Source organism: Megalobrama amblycephala, linkage group LG1 (assembly GCF_018812025.1).
Source record: "Megalobrama amblycephala isolate DHTTF-2021 linkage group LG1, ASM1881202v1, whole genome shotgun sequence".
NCBI lineage: Eukaryota > Metazoa > Chordata > Actinopteri > Cypriniformes > Xenocyprididae > Megalobrama > Megalobrama amblycephala.
Genome location: NC_063044.1, coordinates 32,679,028 through 32,705,514, shown reverse-complemented (window position 1 = coordinate 32,705,514; position 26,487 = coordinate 32,679,028). Strand labels below are relative to the sequence as shown.

Sequence of the window (26,487 nt, the reverse complement as noted above, 5' to 3'; positions counted from 1 at the left end):
TACCTTCGGAGTAATTCCCGTCCCGAATATAATTCAATACAATATTATAATACAAATACAGCACTATAGTACCTTCGGGTAATTCCCATCCCAAATACAATACAATATAATACTATAGTATCTCTAGGTAATTCCCTTCTCGAATACTTCTAATACATTTCCAATACTTTGAGGTAATTCCCCTCCCGTTCTGTCAAGAAGCTACAATCACTACCTCAATCACACATTAGCACACAGGTCTTTAGCATCTATATACTCTCACCGTCCTTCTCAGGTTTACGCTGGTCCGACACAGGTTCATTAATACTAACTCCGAGTATTACAGCCTCACCCCGAGGGTGACTCTATAGTCTTCCAACACTATCACTGTCTCTGCTGTTGTCTTTTGAGTGTAGAATCTTTAGTACTTCCTTAGCTGTGTTGCATATACCTGACATGACTTCCAAGTTGCTCTTTGTAGAAATGAAGTTTTATTTACGGCCGGGAGATCACTAGTCACAACAACTGAGTGAGTCTCTGAACAGAAAGGCACATTTAAACCTTACAGTTGAGTAAAAATCAGTCACTCAAGTCTTTTCAATGTTATTTGTTCTGGTGATTGGTTTAAAATTATCTGAGCAAATCATGTGACTGTTAGTTCTGCTGTGTTAAGTAAGTTTACATAATCTTTGACCTGAGCATCCTTTTGTGCATTTTTTTTGTACATTTCACGCTGACATAAAATATTTCTACCACAACCGCCCCTGAAGGTGCATGCCTCACTTTGGCAAGTGGGAGAAAATTTTTTCACTGCATTGTAAATGTTGTTTTTGAAAGTCTAATGCCAACAAATATGGATTCAATTTGAATATTTTGGTAGATGAAAAAAATGTTGTGAATTTTGGAAATGTTTACAGTTCATGCTTTTATTTGGCGTGCTCCTTATATGCAAAAGTAATCTTTTACGTGCATCTGGTACAAAAAAAATTACCCGTTGGGTAAAATTGGTTGGGTGTGTAGTTTGTATCATATGCACGCAAAAAGTGTAAAGGCTATCATATGCATGGATACACGTAAAAGGTCATTTCTGCATATAAAGAGTACACAAAATGAAAGCATGAACTCGTTTCAGATACAATTGTGTACCACCGTCTACGGACACACTGAAGCGAGAGTTACCATTTTTTTTTTAAATGAAGAAAAAAAATCTAAATAAATATAACATAAAACATAAATATAATATCTAAATTTCAAATGTTCTTAAAGACAATATAAGAACAAATAGTCAAACTACAAGCAATATAACAAAGATAAATAAATACAAACAATAGAACAAAGATACAAATTAAATAAACAGCATTTTTCAGGTCTAACAGTAGTTAGATACAGAGTAGGTACACTGTAAAAAAAAAAAGAAAAAAAAAAAGTTAAGTTGACTTATCCAGAACCGGTAGTGTTTTTTGAAAATAACCAGAACCATGCAAGATTTCTAAGTTTCAAAGATACAAATTAAATAAACAGTGTTTTTCAGGTCTAACAGTAGATTAGGTACACTGTAAAAAAAAAAAAAGAAAAAAAAAAAAAAGTTGACTGAATTCATTTTTTGGAATTATCTTTTTTTGCAATGACTCAGTTAAGTTGTATTTACGTAGAATATTAAATATGTTTAACTTGACATATTTAATGTTGTTTGAACTTATAAAGTTTAGTTGGATTAACTTTATGAAAGTAAGGTGAACTTGCTTTAAAGGTGCAATACGTAATATTTTTGCAGTAAAATATCCAAAAACCACTAGGCCAGTATTATATATTTTGTTCACTTGAGTACTTACAATATCCCAAATGTTTCCAACTATTTGTAAATCGTGAGAAAACTGCAATTTTAACCAAGGCTCCGGGACATGTGAGGAGTCGCCTGTCAATTGCGTCATACCCGCGTTACCCTCGGTGTCCGGTTTTATTTTGTAGAAACCATGGAAACACCAAAGGCGCTTTAATATATTACATGTTTTAATAGACAAGGGAACAACTGTTTTGATATATTTATAGACAGAAAACTAATTATTGTTATATAGCTCAACACGTTTAGTCTTATTGTTTGAATCAATTTTCTTGATTTTTTGTGAGTACCATACTTTACCATGCCTCAGAGAAAAACACTATTTTGTGAAGTAGCTAACATAGCATAATCAGATGCAGCTTTATTTTTATTAACAGTAATACATAATTTTCTCCATCATACAATACATTTTAAAATGAATTGCATGCCATTTATCAACACAAGACATCCAGCATTTAATATGATATTCTAAAATCGATCCATCTTACTGCAGTGTGCAACAGTGTCTCATAGCAGCCGCCGAGCGAACACACAGAGTAACTTTAATCATTTTCAACACTCTCAAATGTATCTAATATGATAAACAGAGCTGCGTTACCTCATACTCATGACCGGAATAGCGGAAGCGGCGCCGGCGACTGTGACATAATAAAAGTCCCGCTGCTCGTGAGGCGTGTGTTGATCAATCGCTCCAGCTCCTCGTTCAGCTCCCACAACACTCGCTCCTGCTCTGCTTCATACTACAGTAACGTTAATAATCACATCCATGAACATGAGTTCTTCCCGACAGCAATCCCTATTCTTTTGCACCGTCCGTTGAGATGGAGACCACATGTCCCAAGATTCTGCTCTAAAACTTGCTGTCATCAAGCTACGCCTTTGTTTTGAATAGGCCTCTAGCGACCTCTAGCGGACAAAATTGTTACATATTGTACCTTTAAGTTTAATGTACAAGCATTCCCTGTAAAATGTTTTTTGTTCACTCAACTTAACTTTTTGAGGTACTAATTTCCACTGACGTATTTAAGTTTTAATTTCTTAAAATATTAAGTATTTTCAGCTTGACGAATTTAGTTATTTGAACTTACAGTTCAACAGTTTTCAATACCAAAGTTTATGTTCATGTAACCTAATTTGACATATTTTATTAATTCAACCAAACAAATAATAATTTTATTTAAATTGTTACTTTAATTGTATTTAAATTGTTACTTTAATTGTTAATGTTAATTGTAAATATTATTTTATTTCAAATGTTTCACCCTTGTTTCGGTTGAGAACTTTATTCCCATTTAAATTGGCAAAGTGTGGCTTTGGACGATATCAGCATAAATCCTTATCATTTTTTGGTGCAAATACATTACAGTAACTTGACATTATCAATGAAGACCAGCAATAATAATTTTCATTTTGATTACATAATAATGGCAACATGTCAAAGTCAGACATGCCCCTTTGCCAGCTGTGATGCCTGGTTACTGGTTTAAACTTGGCCCAGGTTTGTAAAAGAGTTTTGGGTCAGCACACCTTAATAGCTTCAACAATTGATTGCCAATTAAGTTTAGAATAAAATGAACCAATCAGAACCAAGTTTAGGTCAGATAGCTGCTAACGGTGGATATTTTGATGAATTGATCATTTAAGTTTTTTTCTATGTATAAACTGTTTATATAATATGTTTTCATAGTTTGTGTTGTCCCTTATCAGTGCAAAATTATCACAAATTGAAAAGGATTCATGCCAATATTTTCCAAAACCCCACTTTTCTAGGGTGATTCCAAACTTTTGGAGGGCTCGGATGAATCTAATATTTGCTGTCAGTCACCAAACCAGTGTGAATACTGTACTTCAGAATCACAGATTGTAGTTTTGAAGTATGACCAAAATAGGAATTTTCACCAGAAAATGTCATCTGAACAAGTAAATAACGTCTGACACTTTTGTTCTGACCAACTGAGGGGAAAAGCATTAGGCCTACAATAAATTGTGCTGCCAATAGTGATTAAATCTAACGATTGCTTAGCTCAAATCACATCAAACCATGCAAATTATTATTGTTGTTATACTTTGTTCTCAAATCATTAATGTTAACAACATCAGCATTGTGTGACTATGTATTTCGTGTATATTATCGTTACCTGTAGATTTCAATTTCTGTAGCCACTCCGCAGTCCGAAGTCTTTTGCATTTTGACCACAGCTTAAACTCCAGTTATCACTGATGATTGTCTTTTGGACCTTTCTAGATTACAATCCGCCATTAAAATTATAAGTTTAATTATGGCAGATGCTGTGAGAAAAGGCTATAAATGAGCATCATGCTTCAATTTCCCACAGAAATCCACCAGTATCGATTTATTATAAAACATTATTACAAGATTACTGTTGTGAATCGAGCTAAGGTGTGGAGATAGTTTTAAACACTGGCTGGTTATGTACCTGCTCAGAAATTGAGTTTGGATCATATTTAACCAAAAAAAGTTACGGACTGCAGCTTTAATAACAAAACACACTTCCAAACAATGATTAGACTTCAGATGTGAACAGTGAATCATACCACTTCACAGTTAACAGCCAATATCACCTGATGTTATTCTGCCTCAACTTCCTCTGGCATAATAAATGTGTCTTGTGAACACACTGCCGAATCAGCCAGAGAAAAACTAATAGTTCCAGAGCTCAACTATATGACACACTGATCGCCATAATGGTGACTTTGAATGCTTGTTCCTCTTTCCATCAGTGTGTCATCACTATTGCTCAATCATCATTCATTTATTTGGTAACACTTTACAATAAGGTTCATTAGTTAATGTATTAACTAACATGAAATAACCGTGAGCAATACATTTGTTACTGAATTTGCTAATCTTTGTTAACATTAGTTAATGAAAATACAGTTGTTCATTGTTTGTTCATGTTAGTTCACAGTGCATTAACTAATGTTAACAAGATTTTTAAAATTCTTGTTAACATTAGTTAAAATTTAATAAATGCTGTATAAATGCAGTTCATTATTGGTTCATGTTGAACCTTATTGTAAAGTCTTACCATTTATTTCATTAACTCCAACACTGCTTCAGTTTAACACTCTCTAATGTTGACATATATGAACACTGCAAAATTCCTAGTGTTTCATGAACACTGCTCAGTGTAACATCCAACCTATCTAACCCATTTTTTAAGCTAGAAAGTTAGTGATCCATGATATTTAAAGGACAAGAATGTTGTTCAAAGAATGTTTTCTTGCAACATTACGAGAACATTCATCAAATACTAAAGAAAATTTAGTGATTTCATGAACATTGTTTTAAAAAAGTTTAATTTTAACATTTGCATAACATTTACATAAATTTAAGCGAAAAGTCAGAAACAATATCTATGGGACAGGCTACAAAACTTCCCCACGTTCCAAGGATGTTCTTTTAAAACAGCAAACACAACCTTATTTGAAGTTGGTTGTCATTCTAAATGTTTTAAAGATGTTTCAAGAAAGTTGTTCTAAGACCATTTTCTCCCAACATTATGAGAACATTTAAAAAACCCTTCTTCAAACAATGTAAAAATAACGTTTTTTGTGCTAATTATTAAAGACCAGATAACACTGAACAAACGTTCTATTAATGTTACTGGAAGAATGTTTGGTCAGAACTATGAGAACTTCCCTGTTAGATGGGAAACCCCTTTTTAGTGTCCAAATTGAACCACTTCCCTCAGCTCCTCCTCTCCATTCACAGTCGCCTGAATATTGATTATCACGTGTCAATATGCAACCAGGATGCTATTTATACCACTCACTCCCACACTCTGTTGTCTGGTGTCATCATGTTCAGCTGGACCATATACTGCAATTATGAATGTTATTCATTCATGTGATTTATATAAATTACATATATTTGCACTGAAATACATATTAATCCCATCAGCTGTAAGTATAATTCTGGACATATGATTATGTTAGAGTTTATGAAAGATTTTTGCTTTTAATATATGAATGTCATAATGAAAACAATCAAATATAATGATTATAGACTCTTCTTTGTGGCTTTACCAGACAGATATGAATCAATGTTTAATGAACTCTAGTGGCTACTAGTACAGGTAATTGCCTTTTACTAGGTGCATATACACATTAGCAACGCAAGAATGTGAACGTACATTTGAATTTATGTACAGGGTCATCGAATACATTTGATTTCAAGTTTAAGTGACAAATAAAGACATTTAGAGCTCAAAGTTTGTTCATCTGAACGATGCTTGTTTTAACAGAAAGGCTCCAGACAACTCAAGCACAGACTTTATAGCAGGTCTCTTTCAGGTCCTTTAAAAATGTCCAAGATTCTTAATTCCAAAATATTTTAATGTTTATATGGACATAAAATGAAAGATTATATCAAAAACTAAATCAAACTGGTTTGTAATATCCCTTTAATATATTTCTAATGTTCATACTTTGATTTCTTCCTCCGTCTCAGTGAAGCTGTACGGTGTCCTTGTGTGTCTGAAAGATGCAGGTCTCTGCCGCTCCTCTCCAGGTCTTCCTCCAAAGTGACGAGCTAGCATGCTAGCAGCGTGCTGGAACCTCCTGGGCTCGATGCTGACGTCTGCTCTGATCGGAGGACTGACTGAAGCATCCGTTGTCGGCCGATTATGATCCGTCTCAAACACAGAGCTCGGTTCCTCCTCTTCCTCCTCCTCCTGACCCTGTCGGCTCGTAATGAGGCAGCAGGCGTTGTCGATCAGCTCCAGAACCTCGCTCATGAGGGAGGGGCCGAGGTCCACCGTGAAGGACGAGAGCGAATCAGATCGTGTTATCGAGACATCGCTGTTCTCCGGTAGGGAACTCCGTCGACTGTCTGTGCCGAGCAGTTCAGATGTTTCTGCAAAGCTTTGGTCGAGTCGTGATAAACGAGGCAGCGTGACGAAACCAGACTGAAGGCCTGCAGGAGGAGAGAGGAAAAATAACATGTTTCAGCAGATCTTTCACATTAGTTAAAGAGATAGTTCACCCAAAAATGAAAATTTGATGTTTATCTGCTTACCCCCAGCGCATCCAAGATGTAGGTGACTTTTTTTTCTTCAGTAGAACACAAATGATGATTTTTAACTCCAACCGCTGCCGTCTGTAATTCAAATAATGCCAGTGGATGGGAACTTCTACTATAAGAGTAAATAAAACTTGCATAGACAAGTCCAAATTAAACCCTGCGGCTCGTGACGACACATTGATGTCCTAAGACACGAAACGATCGGTTTGTGTGAGAAACCGAACAGTATTTATATCATTTTTTACCTCTAATACACCACTATGTCCAACTGTGCTCAGCATTCGCTTAGTGAGGTCTGATCGCACTCTGACAGCGGCAGTGATGTCTAGCTCTCATTGAAGTATAAGCGCGAGACATCACTGCCGTTGTCAGAGCGCGATCAGACCAAACGAATCGAGTGATGAATGCAGTTGGACATAGTGGTGTTTTAGAGGTAAAAAAAGATATAAATACTGTTCGTTTTCTCGCACAAACCGATTGTTTCGTGTCTTAGGACATCAGTGTGTCGTCACGAGCCGCAGGGTTTAATTTGGGTTTGTCTAAGCAAGTTTTATTTACTCTTATAGATGAAGTTCCCATCGACTGGCATTATTTGAATGACAGACGGCAACGGTTGGAGTTAAAAATCATCTTTTGTGTTCTACTGAAGAAACAAAGTCACCTACATCTTGGATGCGCTGGGGGTAAGCAGATAAACATCAAATTTTCATTTTTGGGTGAACTATCCCTTTAAGTGTGCAAGGATGCAGGGATGCACGAAGATAATCAAGTATTGACTATTTACTTTAATTCACATGGTTTTATTGTGAATCACATTAAAATGTGTGCATTATCACTCTAAAAAAAAATGGTGCTATATAGTACTAAAAGTGGTTCTTTGGCTCATAATCATAGGGGAACCACTTTAAGTGCTGTATAGCACCAAATCTTGGTGCTTCAGTGGTTCTTCGACGGTTCTTCGGGATGACTGATGTGCTAAATAGTACTGCTACTGTATACAGAATCTGTTAAGCCCCTGTATGGTTCTTCAGCAGTTCTTTGGGGTGGTTAAGGTGCTATATAGCACCACTGCCATACAAAGAACCTGTTAAGCACCTTAAAAGTTCTTTACAAGCCAAAGAATCACTGTTGGTGCTGTTTAGCACCATATTTGTTGAAGAAATAAAATGCGATATGGCACCTCTTATGGGTTCTACATCGCACCATTTGACAAAGGTGCTGTAGAGTATACGGTGCTACATAGCACCAAAAGAGGTTCCCCTATGATTACAAGCCAAGAACCACTTTTAGAGCTATATAGAGCACTATTTTTTTTATTGTACAAACTTTTTGGACATTATCAGTCCCTCTTACTTTACAAACACCTTCATATAGAGACACTTTCTCCATCCAATCAATTCCTCATGGAGAAAATCAAGTCCTGTAATACCTTTTTTTTCCTCCAAGTGGGCTAATTGGTGGAACCTTGACCTCATTGAAGATCATCATTGATCATTGACCTCATTGAAGGTAGAGGCCATAAATTATTGTTTTTCTTGTTATCACGAGACAACAGCTTTTGTTATGTGGTGATAATGACAAAAAGACAGAAAAGCATATTACATAGCCTCTTATGTCTTTAGTACATATTTCATCCTCTATATTTTAGATCAAGAAAATTAAGCTCATTTTAGGACTGGTTTATTTTTGCATTGTGTTTATTTGTCATAATACCACAAATTCTCATTCTGTGTTCTTCATATATGTGACCCTGGACCACAAAACCAGTCATAAGAAGCACAGGTATATTTGTAGCAATAGCCAATACATGATATGGGTCAAAATTATTGATTGTTCTTTTATGCAAAAAATCAGTATGATATTAAATAAAGATAATGTTTCATGAAGATATTATGTAAATTTGCTACCATAAATACATCAAGAATTTATTTTTGTGAGTGGATATGCATCACTAAGGACTTAATTTAGACAACTTTAAAGGCGATTTTCTCAATAATTTGATTTTTCGCACCCTCAGATTCCAGATTTTCAAATGCAGACATTCAAAGTTTTTTTATTTATTTATTTATTTTTTATTATTTATTCATTTCATTCAAAGTATATATTTGTAGCATAAAAGCTTGAGTGAAAAATTATATACAGAGAACAAACATAAATTTGAGAATGAACATAAATTTAAATGTACAACTTAAATGCATTTTAAGTTGCTTTGGGTGAAACTGCCCTGCCAAATGCATAAATGTGAAGGTAAAAGTCTGCATATTTGTTTTGTGTCTCTTTTGTTTTAATGGCAGCAGCACTGGAACTAAATTGAACAAAACACGACTTAAAATTTGACCATCTGTACAATGAGTCACATGATCAGTGGTACACATTTACTTGCATCTACAATAAATTAAGAGTACAGTTACAACTCTTGTAATATGGTCGCAACATGTAATATGTCCAGTAGGTGGCAGAATGAGACCTTTGTGTTGTGTGTGTGTTATATTAAGTTGTCCTTATGTCAGTCTTTGAGGGTTTTGGATTTCCCAGAATAAGGGAAATTCCAGAATTCCAGAGACATTAGACAGACACCACTGAAAACAGCACTGCACTTTTCTTCAGTCCCTCCCTCACCTGTGAGTCTCTGCTTCATTTCATGCAAGTGTGTGTGTGTGTGTTTGTGCAGGTGTGTGTACTCAAACTACAATAATTCCCGTCAATAAAGGTCATTCAGAGTGTCTTCTGGCCATTACAGATTTTATCGCTGTTTTCTCAGCATCTCATGTTTTCAACTGATATCTCTTTGAGAAATTGTGTCATGTTAAAAATAGCTCAACTTTAGACATGCAGTGCAGCAGATTGACGTCAGTTTCAATACAATAAACCAATCAAAAGAATTGCCCAGAGGTAGAAAAAAGATTGAGTGTTCACACTAGCAAAGTTAATGCAGTTATAAATTCAGTTTCTGTTCATTTCCACTGAAGTGTTCAGTGCGGACCCAGATTTGGAAGCTCAGTTTTTTTTGTTGTTGAATCCAAAAGGACCAAAACTATGACTAAAACTGTGACACAATCAACCCTTTCCACATTTGGTGTCTTCTCCATCTGAGTGGTTATCTAGAAAACTAGAGGTAAGGAGATGGAGTCTAAAGGCCTGTTAAAGGTACACTATGTAACTTTCTTTTTGCTCAAAATTTAGAAAATTTATATAATGAGCGAGTACATCATAAATCCATCTTCTAAACCATGTTTTTGTCTTATCCTGAATCACTACAGTACGTCTATTATAAGTGTTTATATTCAGACAATTTTAGAGTGAGCGGGACGCCAACCGCTGCAGAGTATCCCAGTACCTGCATGACTCGTCATAGACATAAACAGAGGCTGTATCTGAAATCGCCCCTATACCCTCATTCACTATTCCCTGCAGTAGTTCGCTAATATAGTTCACTTGAAGGAGTGAATGAAAAACGAGGGAGTGAAACTTGCATAGTTTGTGCTTGCTGTTTAATAATCATTTGAATCTTAGCAAACTGGCAGCTCCAGTAGTAATGAAAATATTTATTTTGAACTATAAAAAAAAGTCAGAATTGTGAGATATAAATTTGAAATGACCCTTGAAATGACCTATCAGGCGATGACTTTGCAGGCAGCGTTTGCACATGAAGGCACCTCACAAAACAGATTTCGTACAGACTTTTGAGGCAGCGTAACAGTTTAATGATCTACAGCAAACAAATAATTACTACAGTAGCAATTTATCACTAGAAATGACATCAGAGGTGGGGAACGTTGGTACATCAATACTACCTTCAAAAATCGATTAGAAGAAGGTATCTCAGGAACAGGAAGTGAAGCTAACATTGGATTCGGACATGACTTGATGCCCTCCTACCTTGGAATGCAACCTCTGAAGGCAGCATTTTCAGTCTGAGTAGCTACTAAATTTGATGCGGAACAAACTTTGTGACCATTAAAAGGGACTTATAATGCTCTTTTACATAAGTCTCTGGTGTCCCCAGAATGTGTCTGTGAAGTTTCAGCTCAAAATACCCCACAGTTCATTTATTATAGCTTGTCAAATTTGCCTCTCACACAAAAACACGCTGTTTTTGTGTGTGTCCCTTTAAATGCAAATGAGCTGCTGCTCCCGGCCCCTTTCCAGAAGAGGGTGGAGCTTTAACAGCTCACGCTTCGGTTGCTCAACAACAACAAAGCTGGAGAATCCCACGCAGGCAAAATGAGGATTGTCAGTAACAGTGTTCAGCCTTACATTGTTCAAACCGGAGTCGACACTGATGGAGAGACTCAGGAAGAAGTTACAACTTTTAGAAAGAAACTGGACGTTTCTGAACGGTTAGTGGATAAATTTATGTAGTTGCTGTGGAGTTGATTCAACTCATCGACTAGCATGTGCCGTCATGTTCATCTTTTGTGCAAATTCAGCGTTGATTTGTGAAGCAGTCCGCCGTAAAATGACGGCATGGGAACAACACTCTACTACAACAACTCTTCCTCTTCTCTAAAGCAGCCCAACATGGCCTTTGTTGTGTGTTCTCAGGGGCGGGTTTATGTAAATTTTAGGGTTTGTGATGTCACTAACCCGGGAAGAAGTTTGTTGTAGTTCTTAAACAGAGATTTCTTTAAAAGAAAATCTCCCTTTGCATTGAACTTTGAGCGTCGTAACTTGCAGACATTGTTTATGCTCAAACAGGAATGTTACACACTAACTAAAGTTAAAAAAGTGAAATCATAATCAAGCACCCCTTTAAGAAATGTATTTTCTATATAGTATAAATGTTGTAGTATGAATGTAAAGAGAATGTGCATCTGCTATAATGCTGCAACGTAATGTCAGTTACGTTGTTTCACTGGCTAAAGCTCTCTTTATTTTGCTGTAGATCATTAAACATTACACTGCCTCAGAATTTTGTCTGAAATCAGTTTCATGAGGAACCTTTGTGGGCAAAATCTGCCTGCAAATTCAAAGACAGCGAGGCAACAAGTCAGCTGCCTTATCTTTCAAACACAGCCACTGCCTCATGAGATAGCATCCATCAGATAAGCATTTCAGAATCTTGCCGAAAGTAGTAGGACACTTTAGTTTGGGTACTTTTCATTCAGTTTTATGAATACTATGAAATGAGACAATCATTTCACATAGTAGGGAAGTAGGTATGTTCGAACGCATCACTAAACTACACTACGTTATATGTTATATGTTATATTCATACCGTAGGAGCAGAGTGGCTCGTCCGGTGAGCTGGTGGAGGTGGGCAGCAGCACCCTCAGTAGGCCGTCATTGTTCATGTTCAGCTGAGGCAGTGAGATGGCGTTTTTAATGATGGGCGAGATGGGCGGTGGAGGGGACGAGAAGTCACGTGACCCTCCTCTCAGCCGGGGCATAGGGGGTTTCCGTACATGCTGCAGAGTTCGCGACAAAAAACGTGTCGTTCTGGAGCCAGAGGGCGAATCCGGGTAACGTATGCCATCGTTGTTAGCCGAACCACCGAAGTTGCTCAGAAACGATGTGTCGCCGAAGACGTCGCCACCGCGGCCCACGTGCATTGTGTGGCGGAAGTCGCCGAGGGGCGGGCTGATCATGTCCACCGACAGGTCGCTCTTAAACCGGCGTTTGCCGTGAGATGTGGACACCAGGCCTTTGATCGCCGGCAGCTTTCCCAGACTCATGACGAGGAATATGTGATCCTTAAATGATCCTTAAAGAAGATCCAAAATGTCTGCAAGCTGTTGCTGAGGAAGTGCTCCTCAAATATAAACAGAGGTTGGATGTAAATGCAGCAAAACAAAAAGTCAATTGATATGTCAATTAAATCTTAAAAGAGATCCCAAAAATAATCACTGGTGGAAAAATGGAAGGCGTCAGAAAATTTCCAAAATTAAGCCTAATGCTAGTGTAAAGAACCAATCAAATGCAGAGAGAAATTAAGCATAATAAATGCTAAATAATGTCAGACCAAGAAAGAAAAAACTGGTGAAAAAACATGAAAACAGAAAAAAACTGAAAATGAGAACAGCCCAGATAAATGCAGCTTAATAAATGCTAAATTAATGTTAAATAATTTTTAAAACTGACCAGAGAGACAAAAAAATGCAACAAAAAAAACAACAAAGCAAAAAATTACTCTCTAAATGCAGCTAAACAAATGCTAAACTAATGTGAAATAATCATTAAAAGAGATCGAGAGAGAAAAAAATGGTGGGAAAACGTCAAAAAATACTAAAAAGAAAATTCCTAGTGGTAGTTTAATGAATCAACCAAATACCTGGATAAATCCAGTTGAATAAATGCTAAATAAATGTCAAATAATCATTAAAGAGATCCAGAAATAAATTGTCAAAAAATGTCAGAAAATGCTAAAATAAACTTCCTAATGCTATAAGCATAAATGTAAAGATAAAGCCATTAATAATTAAACAGCAGTTTAAGCCAATTGAAGTGTTTTTCTGAGACTTGATCAGATTCAAACTTCAAGATGGGCAACAAAAAACACAAAAACGCTCAGTTTGATTATAATATTCTGCAAAAAATGTCATTGAAAGCAGTTTTTAAGAGTGTCATTTTGACAAACTCTCAGCTGCTGTGGATACAAGCACCATCTAGATACTGATAACGTCACATCTACACATCTAATATGAACTATGTTTACAAATATTCATAGAGAGACATGGTTCATACTGTACTGTATGAGCGCCATCAGTCCGTGAGCTGCTGCCCATCCCGACCCGGAGTTTAAAAATAACCTGGTAAAGAAGCCTAATAGGATTTACGAAGAGTTTAAACACCTTCCAGTGAGCACAAAAACCCACACTCTCTCTGATCGTGGAAAAAATGACGTTTCTTACACAAAATGTCTTCAAAAAAGTGTCACAATGCTTTTAAAAAACTGCAGATATGTTCGGATTTACATGATGCAGAACTTCTTCCAAACATCCGTTTCACTCCTTAATCACGTCTTTTATATCCCTTTTAAAATCTGCATTCGCACCTGAGTGCACATCCACATTATAAAATGACTGCTGTTTCTCCAAAGATTTGGCTTTCTGTAAGATTTGTGACTTCCAGCACTGGCCTTTTCCTTCAGTCTCGGCCCCCCTGTCTTCCACCGTCACTCTGATCCGTTGTTTCAGTGTTTACGAATCCCACCACAAGTCTTCAGTGTCCCAGAATCCCCCAAAACACCCGGTCTAAAGCGCATCAGTTTCGCGTGTGATCCACTGTGTTTTGTCTGTGGCTCCAGAGGAGTTTGAGCGGCTGGGATTGGCCTGGATTAGCGGGATTATTTGTCCTCGCTCTCTCTCTCTCTGCCACTTCTCTTATTCTTTCTCTCGCCAAGCCGTCTCAATCCATTTAGCCGCCCATCAGTCAGTATTTTCTTTTCACACTGTGACACGAGTCCTGAGAAAGAGAAAGAGAGAGTCAAAAACCAGGCGGATAGAGTGTCTTTTGTTAAACAAGCACCTTTATGTTGTTCAGCAATACTGATAATCATCTCTGTGCAGTAATTTCATAAAACAATAATGCTAGACAAAAAACAAAACACATTAATGAGAATTCTGGGGGGGGAAATGCTTAATCGTGGAAATATACCAATCAGGCATAACATTATGACCACCTTCCTAATATTGTGTTGGTCCCCTTTTGCTGCCAAAACAGCCCTGACCCGTCGAGGCATGGACTCCACTAGACCCCTGAAGGTGTGCTGTGGTATCTGCACCAAGATGTTAGCAGCAGATCCTTTAAGTCCTGTAAGTTGTGAGGTGGAGCCTCCATGGATCTGACTTTGTTCAGCACATCCCACAGATGCTCGATTGGATTGAGATCTGGGGAATTTGGAGGCCAAGTCAACACCTCAAACTCTTTGTTGTGCTCCTCAAACCATTCCTGAACCATTTTTGCTTTGTGGCAGGAGCATTATCCTGCAGAAAGAGGCCACAGACACCAGGGAATACCGTTTCCATGAAAGCATGTACATGGTCTGCAACAATGCTTAGGTAGGTGATATGTTTCACAAGTAACATCCACATGGATGGCAGGACCCAAGGTTTCCCAGCAGAACATTGCCCAAAGCATCACACTGCCTCTGCCGGCTTGCCTTCTTCTCATAGTGCATCCTGGTGCCATGTGTTCCCCAGGTAAGTGACGCACACACACCTGGCCATCCACGTGATGTAAAAGAAAACATGATTCATCAGACCACCACCTTCTTCCATTGCTCTGTGGTCCAGTTCTGATGCTTCACTGTTGCCGCTTTCAGTGGTGGACAGGGGTCAGCAACCGAGTGCCGAGTTTTGCCACTGCAAGCACCATTCACATTTTCTTCAGGAAATGTACATTCTGACTGGTCTGCGGCTATGCAGCTCCATACGCAACAAACTGTGATGCTCTGTGTAATCTGAGACCTCTCTATCAGAACCAGCATTAACTTCTTGAGCAATTTGAGCTACAGTAGCTCGTCTGTTGGATCGGACCATACAGGCTAGCCTTCGGTCCCCACGTGCATCAATGAGCCTCGGCCCCCATGACCCTGTCGCCGGTTCACCACTGTTCCTTTCTTGGATCACTTTTGATAGATACTGACCACTGCAGACCGGGAACACCCACAAGAGCTGCAGTTTTGGAGATGCTCTGATCCAGTCGTCTAACCATCACAATTTGGCCCTTGTCAAACTCTCTCAAATCCTTACTCTTGCCCATTTTTCCTGCTTCTAACACATCAACTTTGAAGACAAAATGTTCACTTGCTGCCTAATATATCCACCCACTAACAGGTGCCGTGATGAAGAGATAATCAGTGTTATTCACTTCACCTGTCAGTGCTCATAATGTTATGCTTGATCAGTGTATTGCCACAATGATTTTCACATATTTCTTCATGCAAAACTTAATTGTCTACATGAATAGTTTCTTGGTTTTTATCTTCATTGTTGTCCATTTTTTCTGGGCTCATTGTCAAATAAAATCACTAGGTGAAGTGAAGATTGATCAATTACGCTATATAAGATATTGATATTGATATATTAAGCTCACTGGAGATGCCAAACACATCCAATAAAAGTAATTTTAAACGGAAGAGCGCTCAGAAAACTGCCTGTGATATTAGAGATAATGGATAAAAGTGACTGTAATGAGCCCTAAACTTGTTAGCAAGTTATTTCCTATCGTCCTTTATTTATTTATTTATTTATTTACACAGTTAGTAGAGAAACAGCAGCATCTGACTCTGAAACATATGTTGGCATGGAGATTAAAGTCTCTCATCACAGACATGCTCGTTTACATGCTTTAACATACAAACACACATGTCTTCATCCATCCAGACTGTTATTGAGTTTAATTAAACCTCTCTCTGCACAAACAAACACACACACAACCACATTCAGCCCATCAGACGGACCGAGGAAGTGAGTGGGAACTAATGGAAACAATCTGTGTGTGTTTGTCTGTTGAATTCATTCACTCACAGGCCATTATTCATTATGCATTACGCTTTTTGTCATGATCTCAATGTTCGTGTGATGAAGTGAACATAACAGCTGTTTTTTATTAGTTTTGTCTAGATCTGAATGTAACAAATCCTCACTGCATGTCCATATAATGATGTCTGACAGAACTGTGTTCACCTCAAAATCAAAAGAGAGAAATTCAAAATTATATTTGGCAAAGTGAAAATCAAGTCTGTTATGAGAACTATTGCAAGATGAGTATTCTAACATTAAAGTTATTTACCACCCACAATCTCATTATTGTAATGCAAAATAATCTCATTCTCATATTAGGCCTACTGTAATGTCAAAAATTATTTTGTGGCGACATTTATGACATTCCTCAAACAGCTCCCTGTCTGTAAGAAAGACACTTCACAAACAAAATAATGACTAAACCATGAATCATTGCTGTCCTTCAGTTTCAGTATCGTGACAAACATTTTGATTGTTTACTTAGCCTACAATATTTAAACACCATGAGCGAATAAAATCACCAAACATGCACATTTACCTTTAAAGCCTCTGATAAAAATTCATTCACGCGACAATTTTTTTGACATAATAAGCATTAAACTTACCTTAAAACGGAATAATGCCAAAGTTTCAGAGCGTTGATGAATAAACTTCAGACGCGCCGCAGCTCAGCGCGCACCCGCGAGACGAGGAGGACGCGAGTGCGCGCGGCGAGACGGGCACGCGCCTGCGGCAGTGAGCAGAGCTAATGCGATATTCACACAGCGTGTTCACATTTTTTGTGAACATTTTCCAAATGTTACACAGAAAAAAAAATATATAGGATACATTACAGCAGTCATTTTTTCTTAAAAAAAAAAGGAGGAAAAAAACGCAACCGACAGCATGTATTTAAATATTTATGGTAAAAGCTGTAGGCTACTAACAAGGGTAAAAAAAACTAAAATAAAAAAAAAAACTCACTCGCTCCTCAACATGTTTCCTCCCAGACATTCCTGCTGCTTAGGCTACTCTTTTCCCTCTGATTCTCATTCTTATTCCGTTCATCTCCAAGCAAAACAGTCTCCGGCTGAAGAACTTTATTCATATGAGAAGAGAAAATGTTTTTTGGACTTGGATGCCGGACAGACGCTCCCCACAGCGAGGACAAAATTACAGTTTGCTCTCGTCTGCATTACTTCCTCTCACTCTAACACACATTTAGGCCAATATAAATGTATATGTCATTAATTTATATAGGGTAACATGGGGCAAGATGACCCCCAATCACCTTTTTTTTTTCTCCTGACCATAGATGACAAAGTCTCAGCACATATTTAAAATTTTGTAATTTCATGAATATCAACATTTGTGAGATTTAGTCAGCCGAAACAGTTTTGAGGTTGATTGATCTAATTGTGTGTCTCTGGAAAATCAATGCATTGTATTATGTTGTTTATTTGTTAAAGAGGAATTTGTGGACACATCAGTGTTTTTGGATTTGTGGAGTAAAAGTTATACTTTTAATTTTGAAGCGAAAAGATACAATTGGGGTAAGATGAGCCACCCAGAATTCATTTCAGATATTTTCACTTTCATTAAAACCTATACATTATTTGAGTGAAATCATTAAATGTGCATTGCTATTATGACATTTCTTCAATTAAAATATGGGCAATTAAATATGTAAATCTTCATAAGTCTCAGAAAAACTTTACTTGTAGATTAATCTCATTTCATCTCATCCTTACCTTTTTTTTTTACTGCAGCTACGGGGCCAACTTACCCCAGTAGTGGGTAAGTGAACCAACTAAATATGCCTTAAAATACAAACAAAAAACTACTAAATATGCAATCAAATAAAATGAAGCAGACAATATAAAACAAATCAAAATATCAGAAAATACTAGAACTTTTCATGTGACATAAATAACTCTGTTTCATAAGCAACTGATTTCATGGCTCTGATTCCCGTGAACCTCAGAGATCTTCCAAGTCTTTTTCTTTCTTTCCTCAGCTGCTGTTTCTTCTGACTGTGACCACAGTCGGACACACCCTGAACCTCTCGCTGCCCACACTGGCCTCCCACAACACTTTTACAACCTTCTCACAGCATTTACGCAACCTTTTAATAGCGTCTGCGTTCTGCCGCTCAGGGTTTACGAAGCCTCAAGCTCTCTAGATGTCACATGAGGATCCATCACGATCCAGGTTATGCTTAGAACTGGTTTTGCTGGTGTTTTCTGGTGTGGGCTGATGGTTTTCATGATCTCATGTTCCCAGGCAACATGCAGACTGATAAAATATAAATTATGAAGTCACTATGGATGAAAGCATCTGCCAGATGCACACAGATAAATGTAAGTTTGGATTTGGCCGCTGCAGCTCACATTCATTTATGCTTTCAATTGTTTTTATTACATTGCATGAGTGTATTTGAGGTGTGTTTCAGTCTGCACAGGTTTCAGGTTTTCCCCACACACTCATCCATTAACATGACATCACACTGACACACAGAGGGATACTCTCTATCCATAATGTGGTTTGGTGGTTTTTTTTGTTTGTTTGTTTCATCTTTCTCATGGGAAATAGATACTTTCATACTCCTCATTTGGATGAGGTCACTTTTGATGAAAGTTTCTGCTTAATGGATAATATGAATAAAAATATAATGACATTTTGTTTGTTATTTCAACTTCTCTATGGCTGTTGTGGGTTCAAGTTAAAGTGCTTGAGATTATGTTTATAGTTTGTCAAATCAAAGCCTCATAAATGTTCTTCCGTGTCTCCGGGAAACTGTGCCAGGACAACCGGAGCGCTCTGGGAAGCAGCTCTAGACCGAAGCGAGAGGAAACCCGCATGTTTTTGAGGAATCAATCAGTGCTGAAGGAAGTTCGCAGTTTGAGCAGATTTCAATGCAAATGAGCTTTATTTTAGAGCAGAATTCCACAGCTTTCTGAACGCCGTCTCCTTGGTTTCATTTTCCCAACAGTTCGTAGAAGAGAGTCCACAGCAAACACTTACTGTACAATGTGTTCACTGTCAAGCTGCTGCACACATTCCTGCACAGATATCAGCTTTTTATTGGCCCAGCTGACAGGAAACGTTCTCAGAATTTTGGCTAAAATGTTCTCTCAAAGTTATGAAGAAACGTTCTTCTGGTAATGTTCGTTCAACGCCAACTGGTCTTTAATAATGTTCTCTAAACATTAGGTTTTGTCACAATACACATTACTACTAACCACTTTTGGTCAGTGATGATATAAAAAAAAAAAAAAATCCTATACCTATCCTTTCACTTCCTTTAATCCCTCTCTATTGTAGCTTATGATACCCTGAGCACTGCCTATAACATGTATTGTCAGCACTTATTGTCTATTTGCCTAGTCATGATGACTCGCTTGTTGTATTCCTTACTTGTAAGTCGCTTTGGATAAAATGAATAAATGTAAATGTAATCACTTTTTTTATGATGATGATGAAAAATATATCACCTAATCATCTCCATTTCTGGCTTTACAACAAATTATGTGTTTTGATAAATAAATAAAAATCAAGAGTCAAAATGAAACACTGATCCCCACAATGGCGACCAAACATTTTCAATAAAACATCAACATCTAAACCTCTGTTAATTCTCAAAAAAAAAAAAAAAAAAAACTGTATACAAATGATAGAAATAAAGTCAGTCGGTTTGTAAAAAGAGAGATTTAATGTATTTTCAGTTGATTTCATAAGGCTGTGGCTGGAAGTTCAGTTGTTTTGCTTGCGTTTATCTTTTCTTCAGTGATTCTGTTCGTTAACATCAGGTGTCTTCAATAATCAAACCATCAACACTCAATTAATAACTTAAGTATCTAATTAACTCTATCACTGTTTCATTGTTACTTTTAACACCCTGCTGGTAGTTCACATACAGAATGGTGGTAATTTAACACTGGGGAATTTAGGCGAATAGGCCTATAAGTTGGAAGTAGGCCTACTATATATCCAACTTTTAATATAGGACTGGCAGTAATATAGTTGACGTATTTAGGACATATTACAGTACCGTAAATGTTCCCTGTCTGTAGTGTCTCAGGGTTTGTGTGTCTGAATCACACTCGATCTACTACAAAACCACTGGATTATCATGTCGTTTCATGTCATCACCGCTGAATCATTTGTATGGTGAGAGTAGGAGTAAGATGACTGAATCCTGTATAATGCAGATTCCAGTCGAGCCCACTGCTCATGTTCAGACTTGATCACCTGATGCCAATGAACATTCTCTGATTGGTTGAACATGTTAAACTCATCATCATCATCATCATGTGTTTGTGAAGCTATTTCAACCTGTAGTTTACCAAGAAGCTGTACAAGCTCATAGTACAAAGTATTAAATTATTACAAAAAAGACTTAAAAGTGACTCAAATGAATCAGTTATTTGAATCACTTTAGCTATTGAAATGACTCCTCAGTTGCCTCAAGAAGCTGCATTCAGGCCAAAATTAGCATTTATTTGATTAAAATACAGAGAAAATTGTAAACATAAAAAAAAAAAAAAAATCTTAATTGTTCCAAACTTTGACCGGTAAAGTCAGAGATCTCAATATAAACTCAAACATTTCTCATCACATTCATTTTTTAGCTTTAGACTCTTACTATACTAGCAGAAACATTTGAAAAACATGCTCTTTTCTTTTCATCTAAGCATTGAAATGCTAATGTTCTGGCCGCAGAAGCTCTGATGATGTCAGATCCTGCTCTATACTGTCTATTAATGGCACAACAGCATTTAAATCTGTGTGAAAGGAGTCATAAAGAGTCATTCTTCTGCAGGACAAAGCTCTGATTATGTGTTGGGATGGGACTGGATGCTCGGCTACCCTTCGCCACATTCCTCCCTCGCAGAACCGCTGGACGTCTCTTGATCTTCAGCTTCTGGTCGAGCGTTCAGTGTTGTGCTGGTGAGACAGAGAGGCGATTGAGAAGAGACAGAACGCGAACATGCTGTCAGGATGAGACACATATTCAATCCTGTCAAACTCTGATCAGAACATCTGAAACACATCAACATCACAATAGACCGTAGACATTTTTAATTTTTGTCAGGAATGAAAACGAGGCCGTGATATCATTCATTCAATGGATTGTACTGTTGTTAAACAACATGCCAATTGTTCAGCTGATGAAACGGCTTTCCAAAAACTTTCAGAACATAAAACAGTTTTGAAAGTGCAGCTCCTGTCTCTTTGAATGGGGAAACATCAAATTCTCCAAAGCGCTTGCCAAGCTTTCGATTAAATTTCATATTTGTAATCACCAATGAAATCTGACAACAACTGTTTCATACAATTTGTTTCTAAACGCTCGAATCATGACAAAAAAAGTATTTTTCAGGATGGATCAAGCTAATGCGCAGTCCTAAATGCGCATCCCTTGTGTCTCACTTCTGAGGCGCGCATCTCATTGTTTCTATAGGAACCGGAGCTTCTAACAGGTGTTATGAAATATTGGGTGTCTGAGATTTTCGGTGACACTGGGCAGAGCTTACATGAATATTCAAGAGTTTCCTGTTTTGAGTTAAAGCGCCACTGAAAATGTTAGTGGACTGTCCTTAGATCACAGAACTGTTTTCTGTAACGTGATTGTGTTTCTGTGTCGAATTAATTTATGATTCTTTTTTATTAATAACTGTTTATGTATGCTCAGTAGTTTGTAGGTTACATTGTGTCACAAGATATACTTTAGTAGTGATTACAGCCACTGGTGGTCTATCGTTAGGAAATGAGCCAACATTGAGTTTGTTTGTTTTAGTAGGCTACAACTGTTTTGATTTTATTTTAGTTCGTTTGAGAAGATAACTTGTATAAATGTATCTGTGGTTGCATAATAAAAGTTTCAGTTGTGATTGTGTCATTCCCTATTGCTTTCTCAGATAGCCTGCATAACTTTAACCAGACATTATTATTTTTAACCCTTATGCGGTCTTCGGGGTCTTTTTGACCCGCAAATGATGTTTGCTCAAATTAAAAAAAAATGTTCTCTTTGTCCAAATGGCATGAGACTTTGTACGGTGGTTTTAAGATCTACAAATAAAAAAAAATAAATTGGAGTGATATCTTGTTTTTATGTTAGCGTAAAAAAAAAAGTTTCATTCGTGGTCTTCGGGGTCTCTGGAGACCCCAGGCAACAAAATGTAATTTTGTAACAATATAATATATTTTTTAAAAACCAATGTAATTTTACTCTGTATATTAATGTTTTTTCTCAACATTTGTGCAGTTTTTGGAGGATTTATGATTTCTTTTAAATTTATATAAATAAATTAAAAAATATTTTTTGAAATAGGCATTTTATGCATGAACGTTACAGTCTTTTTTTTTTATGTAAAATTCACTTTATAAAAGGCCCAGATTTCTAACTTTCATTCATGTGGATAACATGGATAATTTGACATTGTTTAGTGTAAGATTTTTGCCCATCTTTTGAAAAATGCAGTTTTAAAAGTAAAAAAAAAAAAAAAAAAATCACTTTTACCAGTAGATGGCTGCAGAGCTCCACTATTTGCTATGTGCTATTTGAATGACTGAAAGACGTCTTTGCACAAGTTTTTTTCAGTTGGATTCATATCTAAATGTTATATAATCACAATTATAACAATAAAAATTACTTTGTCAAAGTTTAGCATTTTTTGTGCAGGGCAAAATCAGTTTTTTAATAATTATTTTATAATAAAAATAATAAAATAAATAATTTTTATTTTTGTGTGTGTGTGTGAGCATATCCATTTTGTATTGGGGATGTTTTTTGCATTTTTGGAAGTGTGCCACTTCATTTCTGTCTGTGTGTGTTGTGCATTGTTTCTGATTTTGAGAAAGGATTTTGTCCAGTTTCTAAGTGGGGTGTCTGTGGGTTACATTATTGATGATATTATTGAAAAACTGAATTTTTCAGTACAAAAAAATGCTAAACTTAGTAAAAAGTAATTTTTATTGTTATAATTGTGATTTCATAACATTTAGATATGAATCCAACTGAAAAATTTGTGAAAAGACATCTTTCAGTCATTCAAATAGCACATAGCAAATAGTGGAGCTCTGCAGCCATCTACTTGTAAAAATTATAGTTTTTTTACTTTTATAACTGCATTTTCCAAAAGATGGGCAAAAATCTCACACTAAACCATGTCAAATTATCCATGTTATCCACATGAGTCAAAGTTAGAAATCTGGGCCTTTCATAAAGTGAATTTTACATAAAAAGCTGCTTTTGCATAAAAACCTATTTAAAAATTTTTTTTTTTTTTTTTTTATTTATTTATATAAATTTAAAAGATATCACAAATCCTCCAAAAACGCTCCAAATGTTGAGTAAAAACATTAATAAACAGAGTAAATTACATTGGTTTTTAAAGAATATATTATATTGTTACAAAAGTGCATTTTGTTGCCGGGGTCTCCAGAGACCCCGAAGATCACGAGTGTAGTCAAGTCAAGTCAAGTCAAATTTATTTATATAGCGCTTTTTACAATTTGTAATTGTTTCAAAGCAGCTTTACATATTAGGAGCACAGAAAAAAGAGAAATGGTTAAAAATAAGCTGTACAAGCAAGCGTGGTAATATGTAACATATACAAGATGGTGCTACATTAAGCCAATGTCGGCTGACTCCCAGGGGTGGAAAAAACCCCCTAGGAGAAAAACCCAGCGTGCTAGCACTGGGAAAAAAGTCCTAGGAGGGAAAAAACCCCTTGGAAGATATATATAATATATGTAAATGGATATGGAGATCAAAATCTGAATTATACATTTTTATTATAGAGATTAAAAATAGATTATATATAAATATATGTAAGCGGATACGGAGATTTAAAAATCTGAATTATAGATGCAGCCAGAACTGGATCTGTAGGCCCATTGTCTCCTGGGCTACGTTGTAGTCAGGTCCAGACACAGGTTCTCCATCTGATCTGGATACGGCCTGGATCCAGCACCCGGAAAACCTCAGGATAAGCAGAGAGACAGATATTAGCGTAGATGCCACTCTTATTCTGATGTACAGGTATATCTAGTGTTATAGGAAATGTTCTCGGTTCCGGCCGACCTAATTATTGCAGCGTAACAATCCTTTAACGGATTTGAAAAATGTTAATGTATTGATAATGTGTTATGTGTATGCAAGAGCAAAGAGATGTGTTTTTAGTCTAGATTTAAACTGACAGAGTGTGTCTGCTTCCCGAACAATGCTAGGAAGATTGTTCCAGAGTTTAGGTGCTAAATAGGAAAAGGATCTGCCGCCTTCAGTTGATTTTGATATTCTGGGTATTATCAACTGGCCTGAATTCTGAGATCGCAATAGACGTGAAGGACTATAATGCACCAAGAGCTCGCTTAGATATTGGGGAGCTAAACCATTTAGAGCTTTATAAGTAAGTAGCAAGATTTTAAAGTCTATACGATGTTTAATAGGGAGCCAATGTAATGTTGACAGAACTGGGCTAATATGGTCATACTTTCTGGTTCTAGTAAGAACTCTAGCTGCCGCATTTTGGACCAACTGTAGTCTGTTTAAAAGCCGAGCAGAACAACCACCCAGTAGAGCGTTACAGTAATCTAGTCTTGAGGTCATGAATGCATGAACCAACTGTTCCGCATTTGTCATTGAGAGCATATGTCGTAATTTAGATATATTTTTTAGATGGAAGAAGGCGGTTTTACAGATACTAGAAACATGACTTTCAAATGAAAGATTGGTATCAAAGAGCACACCCAGGTTCCTAACTGAGGACGAAGATTTAATGGAGCACCCGTCAAGTGTTAGAGAGTATTCAAGGTTTTTTCGTGAGGAAGTTTTTGGTCCAAAGATTAGGATATCAGTTTTTTCTGAATTTAATAATAAGAAATTTCTTGTCATCCAGTTTTTAATGTCAGCTATGCATTCTGTTAGTTTTGTGAATTTGTAGGTTTCGTCAGGGCGCGAGGAAATATAGAGCTGAGTATCGTCAGCGTAGCAGTGAAAACTAACACCATGCTTCCTAATTATCTCTCCTAAGGGCAGCATGTACAGAGTGAAAAGCAACGGTCCTAGTACTGAGCCTTGTGGTACTCCATATTGAACTTGTGATCGATACGACATCTCTTCATTAACTACTACAGACTGATAACGGTCAGATAAGTAAGATTTGAACCATGCCAAAGCAATTCCACTAATGCCAATATAGTTTTCAAGTCTTTTTAAAAGAATGTTGTGATCGATAGTGTCAAAAGCAGCACTGAGATCTAATAACACTAATAGAGAAATACAGCCACGATCGGATGATAAGAGTAGATCGTTTGTAACTCTAACGAGAGCAGTCTCAGTACTATGGTATGGTCTAAATCCTGACTGGAAATCCTCACAGATTCCATTTCTTTCTAAAAAGGAGCACAGTTGTGTTGAAACTGCCTTTTCTAGTATCTTTGACAGAAAAGGTAGATTCGAGATTGGCCTGTAATTTACTAAATCTCTCGGATCTAGTTGAGGTTTTTTAATAAGAGGTTTAATAATAGCCTGCTTAAAAGTTTTTGGCACGTATCCTAGTGTTAACGATGAATTAATTATATCAAGAAGTGGACCTACGACCTCTGGAAGCATTTCTTTCAGTAGTTTAGTCGGCATTGGGTCTAACATACATGTTGTTGATTTTGATGATTTGATAAGTTTAGATAATTCTTCCTCTCCTATAGCGGCGAATGATTCTAGTTTTACCTCAGGGACACTACAGTGCACTGTCTGAAGCGAAACTGTAGACGGTTGCATGTTTATAATTTTCTCTCTAATATTGTCAATCTTGCAAGTAAAGAAGTTCATAAAGTCATTACTGCTGTGCTCTTTGGAAACGTCAGCAGTTGAACCTCTGTTTCTAGTTAATTTAGCCACTGTGTCAAATAAGTACCTAGGATTATGTTTGTTTTCTATTAAGAGATTTGAAAAATAAGTAGATCTAGCATTTCTTATAGCCGTTCTGTACTCAATCATTTTTTCTTTCCACGAAAGGCGAAAAACTTCTAGTTTTGTTTTCTTCCAACTACGTTCAGCTTTTCTCACAGCTCGTTTTAGAGCCCGAGTGTGCTCATCATACCACGGCGTTGGATTAGTTTCCTTAATCTTCTTTAGACGTAAAGGAGCGACTGCATCTAATGTGCTGGAA

General features: G+C 36.9%; 2 protein-coding genes across 5 annotated transcripts in view; one reads left to right on the top strand and one right to left on the bottom strand.

Annotated features, from left to right (window-relative positions):
- The window catches only part of LOC125267978 (interferon-induced very large GTPase 1-like), a 39,773-nt gene extending 17,372 nt beyond the window's left edge, over positions 1-22,401 (top strand). The window contains exon 4 of one of the 4 annotated variants that reach the window (XR_007184778.1): positions 18,330-22,401. The gene's annotated coding sequence lies outside the window, so the exon portion shown is untranslated. Of the gene's footprint in view, positions 1-6,293; positions 6,490-18,329 lie in introns of those variants that run through there. The other 3 variants (XR_007184780.1, XR_007184776.1, XR_007184775.1) reach the window with 3 other exon arrangements.
- Positions 5,124-18,331, bottom strand: cdc42ep1b (CDC42 effector protein (Rho GTPase binding) 1b). The gene is made up of 4 exons (XM_048190163.1): positions 17,297-18,331; positions 16,939-17,078; positions 12,085-14,270; positions 5,124-6,758 (listed from the first exon to the last, which is right to left on the bottom strand). The coding sequence occupies exons 3-4, from the start codon at positions 12,539-12,541 to the stop codon at positions 6,265-6,267; spliced, it is 951 nt and encodes a 316-aa protein (XP_048046120.1). The 5' UTR covers positions 12,542-14,270; positions 16,939-17,078; positions 17,297-18,331; the 3' UTR covers positions 5,124-6,264.
- Positions 22,402-26,487: the final 4,086 nt, after the last annotated feature.

What these genes read in the sequence shown, in the direction of transcription:
- cdc42ep1b (XM_048190163.1), bottom strand. Translation starts at nt 12,541, where the DNA reads ATGAGTCTGGGAAAGCTGCCGGCGATCAAAGGCCTGGTGTCCACATCT. An exon ending in CGAGCCACTCTGCTCCTACG is followed by an intron (nt 6,759 to 12,084) that starts GTATGAATATAA and finishes CTCCTCCTGCAG; the next exon opens with GCCTTCAGTCTGGTTTCGTC.